This window comes from Zophobas morio, unplaced genomic scaffold (genome assembly GCF_036711695.1).
Source record: "Zophobas morio isolate AGI-343-1 ecotype UQ-CSIRO unplaced genomic scaffold, CSIRO_AGI_Zmor_V1 ptg000014l, whole genome shotgun sequence".
In the NCBI taxonomy this organism is placed as follows: Eukaryota; Metazoa; Arthropoda; class Insecta; order Coleoptera; family Tenebrionidae; genus Zophobas; species Zophobas morio.
Window position 1 is genome coordinate 27,427,542 of NW_026972119.1, and position 9,320 is coordinate 27,436,861.

At 33.4% G+C, this 9,320-nt stretch overlaps 4 protein-coding genes across 4 annotated transcripts; 3 read left to right on the forward strand and 1 right to left on the reverse strand.

Annotated features, from left to right (window-relative positions):
* Positions 1–70: 70 nt before the first annotated feature.
* On the forward strand, positions 71–1,301 carry LOC135128753 (peroxisome assembly protein 10-B-like). The gene is made up of 4 exons (XM_064055816.1): positions 71–262; positions 312–578; positions 628–870; positions 923–1,301. Exons 2-4 carry the CDS (start codon positions 315–317, stop codon positions 1,256–1,258), a joined length of 843 nt encoding a protein of 280 aa, XP_063911886.1. The 5' UTR covers positions 71–262; positions 312–314; the 3' UTR covers positions 1,259–1,301.
* A 24-nt stretch (positions 1,302–1,325) lies between these two features.
* Positions 1,326–2,304, forward strand: LOC135128754 (large ribosomal subunit protein mL64). The gene is made up of 3 exons (XM_064055817.1): positions 1,326–1,525; positions 1,574–2,004; positions 2,058–2,304. The coding sequence occupies exons 1-3, from the start codon at positions 1,396–1,398 to the stop codon at positions 2,271–2,273; spliced, it is 777 nt and encodes a 258-aa protein (XP_063911887.1). The 5' UTR covers positions 1,326–1,395; the 3' UTR covers positions 2,274–2,304.
* LOC135128755 (ER membrane protein complex subunit 10) lies at positions 2,260–3,328 on the reverse strand. Its single transcript, XM_064055818.1, has 5 exons — positions 3,157–3,328; positions 2,838–3,101; positions 2,606–2,790; positions 2,458–2,554; positions 2,260–2,407 (listed from the first exon to the last, which is right to left on the reverse strand). Exons 1-5 carry the CDS (start codon positions 3,214–3,216, stop codon positions 2,315–2,317), a joined length of 699 nt encoding a protein of 232 aa, XP_063911888.1. The 5' UTR covers positions 3,217–3,328; the 3' UTR covers positions 2,260–2,314.
* A 49-nt stretch (positions 3,329–3,377) lies between these two features.
* LOC135128752 (protein MAK16 homolog) lies at positions 3,378–4,942 on the forward strand. Its single transcript, XM_064055815.1, has 8 exons — positions 3,378–3,502; positions 3,557–3,603; positions 3,652–3,795; positions 3,975–4,157; positions 4,214–4,343; positions 4,402–4,572; positions 4,624–4,698; positions 4,750–4,942. Exons 1-8 carry the CDS (start codon positions 3,488–3,490, stop codon positions 4,891–4,893), a joined length of 909 nt encoding a protein of 302 aa, XP_063911885.1. The 5' UTR covers positions 3,378–3,487; the 3' UTR covers positions 4,894–4,942.
* Positions 4,943–9,320: the final 4,378 nt, after the last annotated feature.

The following is a 9,320-nucleotide window of genomic DNA, read 5'->3' on the forward strand; positions in this document are numbered from 1 at the left end:
TTTCAAAAACCTGGTTTGCTTAAAAAGCTAAAATAAAATTTGAAGATTTGTGTTTCCCAAAGATGTGTTTTAATAGTTATTGAAGCACGACTAACATTCACTGAAGTACCATTCGATGATAAGAGAAATTTGATCGTAAAAATTGGACTCATTTTGCTGCCATCTATCCATAAATTGATAACTTATCAGTAACTTCAATGTGGTAATTATCTGGACTATGGTCTCGTGTTCTGTCATCAAAATACTAATAAAAATTTAATCCGTACGTACACAGGTAATTGGTAATTGTTTACTGATGTTTGTTTTCCCAGGACATGAATTTCTCGGAAGCTGGAGTGGCCGACGTTTTGCGTTGTGCACAAAGAGATGAAAGCTTTGTCCGAGACATGCAAGACAACGTTCAAGCTATTGTAAAACTGTTTAGCAGCAGAAAAAGTCATGCAACTCAAAGAATAATCCCAGCACTCACAAACGCGTGGTATTATTGCATGACAACTTTGGGAAATATTCAAACTCTGGGTGAAGAATACACTGGTACTTTGCGATTCGATAAAAACAAGAAAATTCCTTCCAAAACTGTACCTGTTTACATGTTTCTTTAAATTGAGAGTAATATGAAGTTTGCAGATTGAACTTGTGTGGTTGTTGTTGTATTTAGGAGGAGAGCCACTTTATGATAGGTTAATACACTCATTACAAAATAACATAAAAAATTCACATGAATTAACAGAAGAGGCGCAAAGTGTGTTTTTAAAGATATTGGGCTTTTTCCATCAACACAAACAAGCTCTGAAGCGAATTCACCATTCACTGTTTTACATGGATGGAAAATACTACAATATCTCAAACAGGATAATGGGTGTAAAATATGTAAGTCATTTTGGAATTCCGTAACTGCAATATCTATGTGTACAAATTGCAGGTGTTAGTAAGGGAATGGTTGAGAGATGACACTTTCACTTACAGTTTTAAGTTGTTGGGACAGTTATCGCTGTTTTATATTTTGTTTAATTTTATTCAACAAGTATGGTCTTTTCAATCCGCTGGAAACATAGAAAATGTTACCCACGGAAGTGAAGTATCAAGAAAGGATTGTATTTTGTGTGCTGAAAGTCGAAAGAACCCCTGTGTGACTCCATGTGGGCACATATTTTGCTGGGACTGTATCTGTGATAGTTTATGTTATCAGCATAGTTGTCCCATTTGTAGGGAAGTTGTTTTACCAAATAGAATAATTTTGTTACAAAATTATGTTTAAATCAATTCGTTTTTGTTAATTTAAATAAATGGTTTTGAAAATATTTTGGGGATTTTGATATTTAGGGATTTTTAAGGTTAGAATCTTTTCCACAGTCCCTGCAAATAGGTTATGTTTACCAATGGGATTTCTTTAAAATGTTGCGTTTTAATTTGTTTCGAAAATTCGTATCGTTTCACAGCAGGAATGTGGCTTTTGCAAATTCCAGAAATAAATCTACCGCAGTCGATATTGAAAAATTAGATCAAGATACCACAAGCATTGATGGTAAAAAATCGTGCATTAACTCTGTCCGACTATTAATTTTTTTTTAAGTTGTTGACGATGAGCTTAAATCGCGCGAAGAAGAGATCCAGCGTAAACGCAACAAATCCCGACTAAAAGAATCCGACCGGAACTTTTTGTTTGAAAAGGATCCATATCCAGAACCAACGCGTTGGCACCATGGTACTCTAAAATACATGCGAAGATTATATGGGCGTTATGGAGAGGCCAGCGGTGTCGATCCTGCCATTTGTTGGCCCGTGAAGGAAGAGTTAGAAGAAGCAATTGAGTATGAACAAGTGGCATATCCATTTACCATACCCCACATGATTGCAGAAGCTAAAAGAAAAAGACATGAAACAGAAGAAAGCGTTAAGTTGAGACAAGAGGAAATTGTAAAGAAAATGGAAAAAATAGAGCAAATGAAGCAAGATGTGTATAATAGAATTAAAAACAAGGAAACTGAAGCTAAAGCGGCAAAGGTAGTATTGATTGGGTGTATTTTAAGAAATTTCAGGAAACTCTTTTTTTGTAGGAACGCAAGGAACGACTCATTGAAGAAGTGCGTATGCACTTTGGTTACACTGTAGATCCGCGGGATGAAAAGTTTAAGGAAATGTTAGAAAAGAAGGAAAAAGAACAGAAGAAGGCAATGAAAGAAGCCAAAAAGAAAGCACGTGAAGAAAACATCATGACCAAGTTATTATCGAAAAAGGCAGATACAGTAAAAAAGGATGTAAATAAACAATGAATTTAATGTCATAAATAAATTAACAAAACGATGTAGCTAATTTATCTAGATGCACCTCCCCCATTTGCCGCAGCTTCAGGATTGGCCATGGATGAAACCATTAATAATATTACAACTGGGACAATGTACATCCACTACAACAAAAAATTGAAACGAGGTTTGTGTACAAACGCGAACATCTTACGTATTTGGCCAAAATTGATCTGTTATCCTTGACTTCACCTCTTTCTTTTGCTTCTCTTTCTCGCTCCATTTTTTGTATATAAGAAGCTGTGTCAGGACTAAAAATCAATCATGATGATGTTGTTAGTTACATGTACATTTATGCTTACACAGGGCCTACTTCTGGGTGCCGTACATACACACTTGTGGTAAATTCTTTTAATTTACTTAAGGGTACAACAGCTCCTTCACATGTTGATTTCGATGCAATAAGCAAAGTGATGCCAATCACTCTTCCTGTGTAATCAAGGGAAACTGATAACCTATCATCTAGTTGAGCTTCAGCAAGCATGCACTATAAAAATGTAATGTAATGACTTAAATACTTTCAAAAAATCTTACAGCTTTGATAGTGGAAAGAAAAACGTTTTCTGTGCCATCATTTGACACAACTGTAGATCTAATTTGGTAGAATTGATTTGTTGCAGCCATTTCCTTCAACTGGACACGTTCTTCTTGTGTTAATGAATTTTGATTTACAATTGCTTGGCCTAGTCGTAAACTCTGAATTGTGATGTTGCCTCTATCCGTGAAAATAGGGCTATCCGACGGCAATAGACAATGTTCTAATTTAATGTTTACCCAACCGTCATGCTCTAAATTACTCTGAAAGCAAAATTAACGAGTGATCAATGAAATATTTATGAGATTTAGGAGTTACCCCTCGACAAAAATTAATTAAAATAAACGTTGTAGAAAACCACGTAAGCATATGAATCATTGTTTTATTAATATGTTAATCACTTTAAGTTTAAGTAAATCGTTTACAACGATTATACACCACAAATATTAAAATTTTAAGGTTGACGTTTCTTTGGTTTCTTTTATTCTGCTTTTATTAATATTTTTAGGGAAATTTAAATTCCTCTAGGTCTACTCTGCTGTCAGTCTATTATAGAAATGCACACGTGCGTTTGGTTCACGGTTTGTAGGTTAGCAGACAATTTTTGAACAAATCCATTACGATTTTAAGTTAAATATAATCTTTAAAAATGCAGCACGACGACGTAAGTACTCTGTAACAGTAAAATTACACAAAATACATGTATGTAATATTTTAGGTTGTGTGGAGCGTAATAAACAAGTCATTTTGTTCATACAAAGTCAAGTAAGATATAAAAAGACGCACTATTTCTTTTTAAAATCTACATTTTAGCACGAAAACGCAGAGATTTTGCCGCAATGAATACAATTTAACAGGCCTCTGTAATCGTTCTTCGTGTCCATTAGCCAATAGTCAGTATGCTACGGTGAGGGAAGAAAACGGGATTATATATTTGTACATGAAAACCGCAGAAAGGTGAATTATTTAATTTAGGTTTGCTATATCAATGGTATTTGACATATGTATAATAGTAAGCTCAGGTGACATGTAGGTACCTAGTAAAAAGTTTTATGACTTAAGCCAAAACATTAATCAATGTCCTGTATATGATGTGGAATTATCTGAAAGTAGACTTTATACCACTTTAATTGTAGATCAGCATTTCCTCGTAAAACTTGGGAGAAAGTAAAATTATCTAGAAATTTTGAAAAGGCCATTCACCAAATTAATGAAAACTTGTTATATTGGCCAGGTTTTATAAAATCAAAATGTAAACAGCGGTTTGTAAAAATAACCCAATATTTAATACGCATGAGAAAATTGAAACTCAGGCGCCAGTAAGTAACAATAGCTTAAAAAGTAGGCGCTATGTTTGTGGTTCCTTTCTTTTTAGAAAACTTATTGTTCCGCTACAGCGTAATATAGAAAGACGTGAAAAGAGAAGAGAACAGAAAGCTCTTATAGCCGCAAGAATAGAAAAGGGTGTTGAAAAAACATTATTGGAAAGGCTGAGAAAAGGAGTGGTATGTTTGTAGTTCTATCCTAATTATTTGAATTTTTAACAAAATGCTGACATTGTAGTATCAAGATTTGTATAATATACCACAGACAGCTTTTGATGATGCTTTAAGAGAAAATGAAGTAGAAGAAGAGTCTGAAGGTGAAGAGGTGGAGAAAGAAATGGAAATGGAAACAGAAGATGATGGTCCAGAATTTGTCCCAGCAGACACTGATGAGGAAAGTGGAAATGAAGTAAGAATTTATTTATTTATTTATTTTTTTTAATTCAAAATTTCTTTTTAGGAAAGTGATAGTGGTGAAGTGGAAGAAGTGGATCTCGATAGTAGTTTCGAGTCTTCTGAAGAATCAGATATGGAAGTATGCTTGTAAATTATCAAATTTTTCATTTATTCATGGTTTTATTTATAGGATATTCAAGCACCTAGTACTTCTAAGAAAACTAAAAAGGGCGATAAAGATAAAAGTCCATTCAAAAGAAAATTGCAAAAGCCACATGTGTCTATTGAGTATGAAGTTGAACGAGAAGAACCAACCAATGTTTCCACTTATTAACATTTGTATTTATATATTGTCACTATTTTAATAAAAGATGTATAAGTAATTTTTTTGTTTCTAACGTACATATGTATGTTTTTAGAAACGTGTTTGGAAAATTTGGTTTTAACTTTTTTTTTATGTGATGCTTATCAATGCACATTTGCTTCAAGGTTAATGAGGAAAATCGCGGATTAAAAGAGCAAATACTGCGCAAGTATGTAGAGATTAAAATATCAAGTAAACAAAATAGGGGCTGCTCCTGTAATGTATTCACCTATTTGTTTATTCATTTGTTTTCAAGAAGAAGCAGAACAATTTGTTTCCACGTCCCACAAAATTTAAATTTTAAACAAACAGTTATCATTGACACTGATGCAGATTTCCTACACGTGCATTATACTTCTCAGTACGAGCATTTATTACTGCGACCTAATAATCATAAATGTACATATTAATCACACGCTGCAACAGCGCAATGAATTACTTTTAATAAGATGACGTATTGCTAATTGTTTTTTAAATACAGGTAAAATCCAAGGTCGCTCAGCGGCCTCTGCTCATTTGAATTTCCTTCAACATTTGAAATATTCATTCTGAGGAAGCGAGAAGTGGCGTTGTTTGTTTTTAATCCGCATTGCATATTAAAAAAAAAACTGCGGTGACATTTAATTTTTTGTGTTGTTGCATTTGTGGTTCGGAATTGTGTGCGTGTGTTTCTTTATACTCAGCTGTTGTGTACCTTTGATTAATAGGATTATGAGATTTTTCAAATGTAAATACGTGTAAGTAAAATATAATACAGTTGTATATGGTTGCACTATACCGCTATGAATTTCTGCGTTATTTTTGGGATTTAAATGTAGACATATTACACAAACTTTGTTACGTATTTATTTATTTACATTTTTACTTGTGGCGTAAGTTAAGGAAGTGTTGTAATTTAAAAATAAAGTAAGTATTTAACGAATGCTTAGTTTATGTTTTTTTCAACGTCGCAGAACTTGAAGGATACGAAAATGTGGGTTCCAGTTTCAGTCGGTCCGTCTGTTGATAATGGACAATTTCCGAAACTACGAACTGATGACAAAGTATTTTGAAATGATACCTAGATTTATACTTCAAGGTGGTAAAACGGTAACCACAATTTATCCATCCAACACCTGGAAAGTTTATGATGTCATTCCAACACTTTGTTGAGTACGTCCAGTTTAAAAACATGTGTTATTTTTGGTCTTATACACATACAAGGTTCTCATCAAAAAGCAAAATTTTTAACACGAAATTTTACAAGTTGTCGTCAAACTAAATATTATTACTCTGAAGCGTCATAATCGGCGCATTTATAATTAATGTTTAAACACATTACACATTTATTATCTACACATTATTCAGTTTAAATTTAACATTAATCTAGTATTAATTCTGTGTATAGGCTACCTTTGCACACCAACATTATTATGTAGAAATTTCACACTTCCCTCACAATGAATTTATTCAACAATAAACAATACTTTATCGCTATTAACATATAATTTACATTGTGTGTGGGTACAACTATGTTATAGTCTTGAGTCCGATATTATAAATTTGTCCTTAGTTACAATTTATGATGAAAACAAAAATACGTGCGACTACCTCAGGTTTATTTATTTTTGGATCCGTCTCATTCCACGATGTTATATTCGTAAGAATTTCGAGTTTATAACGTGTTTTCGTTTATTTTATCCCATGTTATGAACTTGTGGAACAAAAGTGAGGTAAGAAAATTATATTCTGACAAGGTGTTTAGTTTAACAATTAACACACGTGCTTTGTGAGAGTTTTTCTCTGTATAAACTGTCCAAAAGGTGGATAATTCTCGCGTAACAGTACGATTGCAAGCGACAATAAAAAAATAAGCGAGATAAAATAGTTTTGAAATTGATGTTTGTTGCGTTTAAGTATATATTTTTTATTAATAGTTCGCTACGAATAAATCTTTAAGTATTTCCGGTAATATATACAATTATTTACAAGTCTACATTCAATGACCAGGAGATCTAATTAAAAGTACATCAGATTGCAATAAAACGTGTTATTTGAAACCTAATGTTGGTCCACGATAATAACAGTTAATTATTAATTTATGTTTGCATGATTTTATTCATAATGACTGGCAAGGACAATATTAATTAGCCAAGCTAGCAATAGATTTGTGTTTAATTATAGTAGTTGTCTCTAGCTTTGTCCGAACTTCTGAAACTAATACCGACGGTCCATTGTATTGCTTCCTAAACATCTCATGCTGTAATTTTAGTAGAGTTTCGTTTTTTGGATTACGTCATCAACTTTTTTGTCGCGACTGGCATAGGTAATTCTAATCTAATTATGTTCTGTGTTTCCTGAATTTCAGAAAAAATAGATCACGGATTTTAAGATAATCACTACACTATATTTACGTCGGTTTCAGTAAAAATTTATTCATGATTTTTTTTCAACTGATATACCTACTGATTTTCAATATGCTACAAAGAAACAATTAGTTAACTCGCGTTTGAAGATAACATTTTAAATAGAATTTACTTAGCAAATTTTTTAAGGGACATCATTAAAATTTTGCTTAGGACGGATAAATTAATTCTGGGATAGTTTTAAATTTTGTCCAAAAATGTGGAAATTCAAGGTTAAAAACCAACACAACTTTTCACTAGGAGTCCTCAAAGTTCTTTTAATCTCTTCTATAAACAAAACACCAGGGGCCGGCACCTATTCGTTCGGTATTTGTGGTGTTTCCGAGGCGAGGAACTATTCAACAGTGTGCTAAATTTGATTTTTACCGTTACAGTTTCACGACGTAAAATTTGCAACGGAGTGTGTTTCATGTGAATCTATAAAATTCAGTATTTCTCGGAAAAAATCGCTCGTCGAGTTTCTTGGAAAAACTCACGCGGCTCGGTTCTTGGAATCCGCGAGCTCGAAGATGGGTCCACGAGGGGCCGGGAGAGGGTGTAGGGCACCGAAACCAGTTTTAACATTGTCGTGGAACAGGAAATATGTCTTCGGTTGGTGATTAATTAGGTGAACTTTGAGTGATTTTGTTTTGGATTTTGGGGGATAGTACCTATTTAAGGGAGTTTGATTAAAGGTTTTTGAAAACAATTCTTTTGATTTTGGGAGGATAAAAGTTTTAGAGTTAGTGAAGAGAATTTTCTAGGGGCTCTGTTAGTGGTAAGTTTTATGACTAATGAATTTTAAAGATGCAATATTTAGAAATTTCTCAAAATAAAAAAAAACAGTACGCAAATATACGAACAAATTTAACATGAAAGAAGCGAAAAATACGTTTAGACAGCAGGAAACGCAAATGGTAGGTACAATGAAAGAAGATCTAATACAAGGACAGTCCTAAAGTACATAGTTATATTTATGTACCTATATACGACAAATTCTCCGTGATTCAGAACCGTTTCTGAAGTGGTTCAAGTTTAACAATGCCTTTTAAAGTAAGAGAAATACTTTGTAGACCCCGAGATCATCTGCAAGGCTCCCTGACATTTGTAGTTAACATAACAAGGTGATGTCATTCTAGATTATATCATTGGAACAAAATGAAAATGCTTTTAGAAAATCAGGAAAGTACAAGGTGAACTTAATCGACCTGAGTACTCTGAAAAAATATCTTCATTTTTTAGCTATTCAAGGTAGATCTGGCATATTATTGAAATTAGTTACCTTGACCCTTACCTAATGAGTTGTCCTGAAATGGGTAGGTACAATTTATTGACAAGTAAACTATACCAGTTAACTACTAGAAGTATTTTTTTTAACATTAATAGAACTTGAAGATTGTGTAAATTATAGTTTCTGAACTTATTTCATACTCCATCGATAAAAAGTGAACAACCATTGAAAATGAAACCGCGTGTTTTATTGTTGACGAAAGTTTTTAAGTATCCATTCTGCCGTTACAAGGTGTTTCCTTTCTCTTCTCAACACACGTGTTCTTATGCGCGCGCATTCTTTACTCGCCCAACATTATTGCATCCGTCTCCATCCGCGTTGTTTTGTTTTTATGGGTGTAATTACCTCGTCTCAATTTATATAATGCATACACATTTAAAAACCGTTTTTTACTACTCATCATTCGGAGTTTTTCCTTGATAATACACAAACCGTTGTTTTTGAAAATTATTGTCACTGAAAACCGTGAGCTGTATATTTACTTAAATGCAGGAAAGAGCTCTTCGGAGCATAAACCTACAATTGACTGTACCGGTAGCCGGTAGCCACCTTCGAGACTCAGGTCCGTATTAGCTATTTTTGGGTAACTACGGATACGACGTAGTTTATGAACGAAAATGTCAAATATTTCGTCATTAGTGAATCAGTGTTTCTCTTTTATTTCCAGGATGAACGGAAGCAGTCAGCTGCCAAGCGGGAAATTCTGTGCCTTGGATCCTCAT

Excerpts from the sequence above, each read along its gene's own strand:
- LOC135128755 (XM_064055818.1), bottom strand. The coding sequence starts at position 3,216 with ATGATTCATATGCTTACGTGGTTTTCTACAACGTTTATTTTAATTAAT. Across the intron at positions 2,791-2,837 it reads TTCTTTCCACTATCAAAGCT|TGCATGCTTGCTGAAGCTCA; the intron begins GTAAGATTTTTT and ends ACATTTTTATAG. Across the intron at positions 2,408-2,457 it reads GATCAATTTTGGCCAAATAC|TGGATGTACATTGTCCCAGT; the intron begins GTAAGATGTTCG and ends TTTTTGTTGTAG.
- LOC135128754 (XM_064055817.1), top strand. The coding sequence starts at position 1,396 with ATGTTGCGTTTTAATTTGTTTCGAAAATTCGTATCGTTTCACAGCAGG. Across the intron at positions 1,526-1,573 it reads AGATACCACAAGCATTGATG|TTGTTGACGATGAGCTTAAA; the intron begins GTAAAAAATCGT and ends TTTTTTTTTAAG. Across the intron at positions 2,005-2,057 it reads CTGAAGCTAAAGCGGCAAAG|GAACGCAAGGAACGACTCAT; the intron begins GTAGTATTGATT and ends CTTTTTTTGTAG.
- LOC135128753 (XM_064055816.1), top strand. The coding sequence starts at position 315 with ATGAATTTCTCGGAAGCTGGAGTGGCCGACGTTTTGCGTTGTGCACAA. Across the intron at positions 579-627 it reads AGAAAATTCCTTCCAAAACT|ATTGAACTTGTGTGGTTGTT; the intron begins GTACCTGTTTAC and ends TGAAGTTTGCAG. Across the intron at positions 871-922 it reads GGATAATGGGTGTAAAATAT|GTGTTAGTAAGGGAATGGTT; the intron begins GTAAGTCATTTT and ends TACAAATTGCAG.
- LOC135128752 (XM_064055815.1), top strand. Across the intron at positions 4,158-4,213 it reads AAATTGAAACTCAGGCGCCA|AAAACTTATTGTTCCGCTAC; the intron begins GTAAGTAACAAT and ends CTTTCTTTTTAG. Across the intron at positions 4,699-4,749 it reads CTGAAGAATCAGATATGGAA|GATATTCAAGCACCTAGTAC; the intron begins GTATGCTTGTAA and ends TTTTATTTATAG.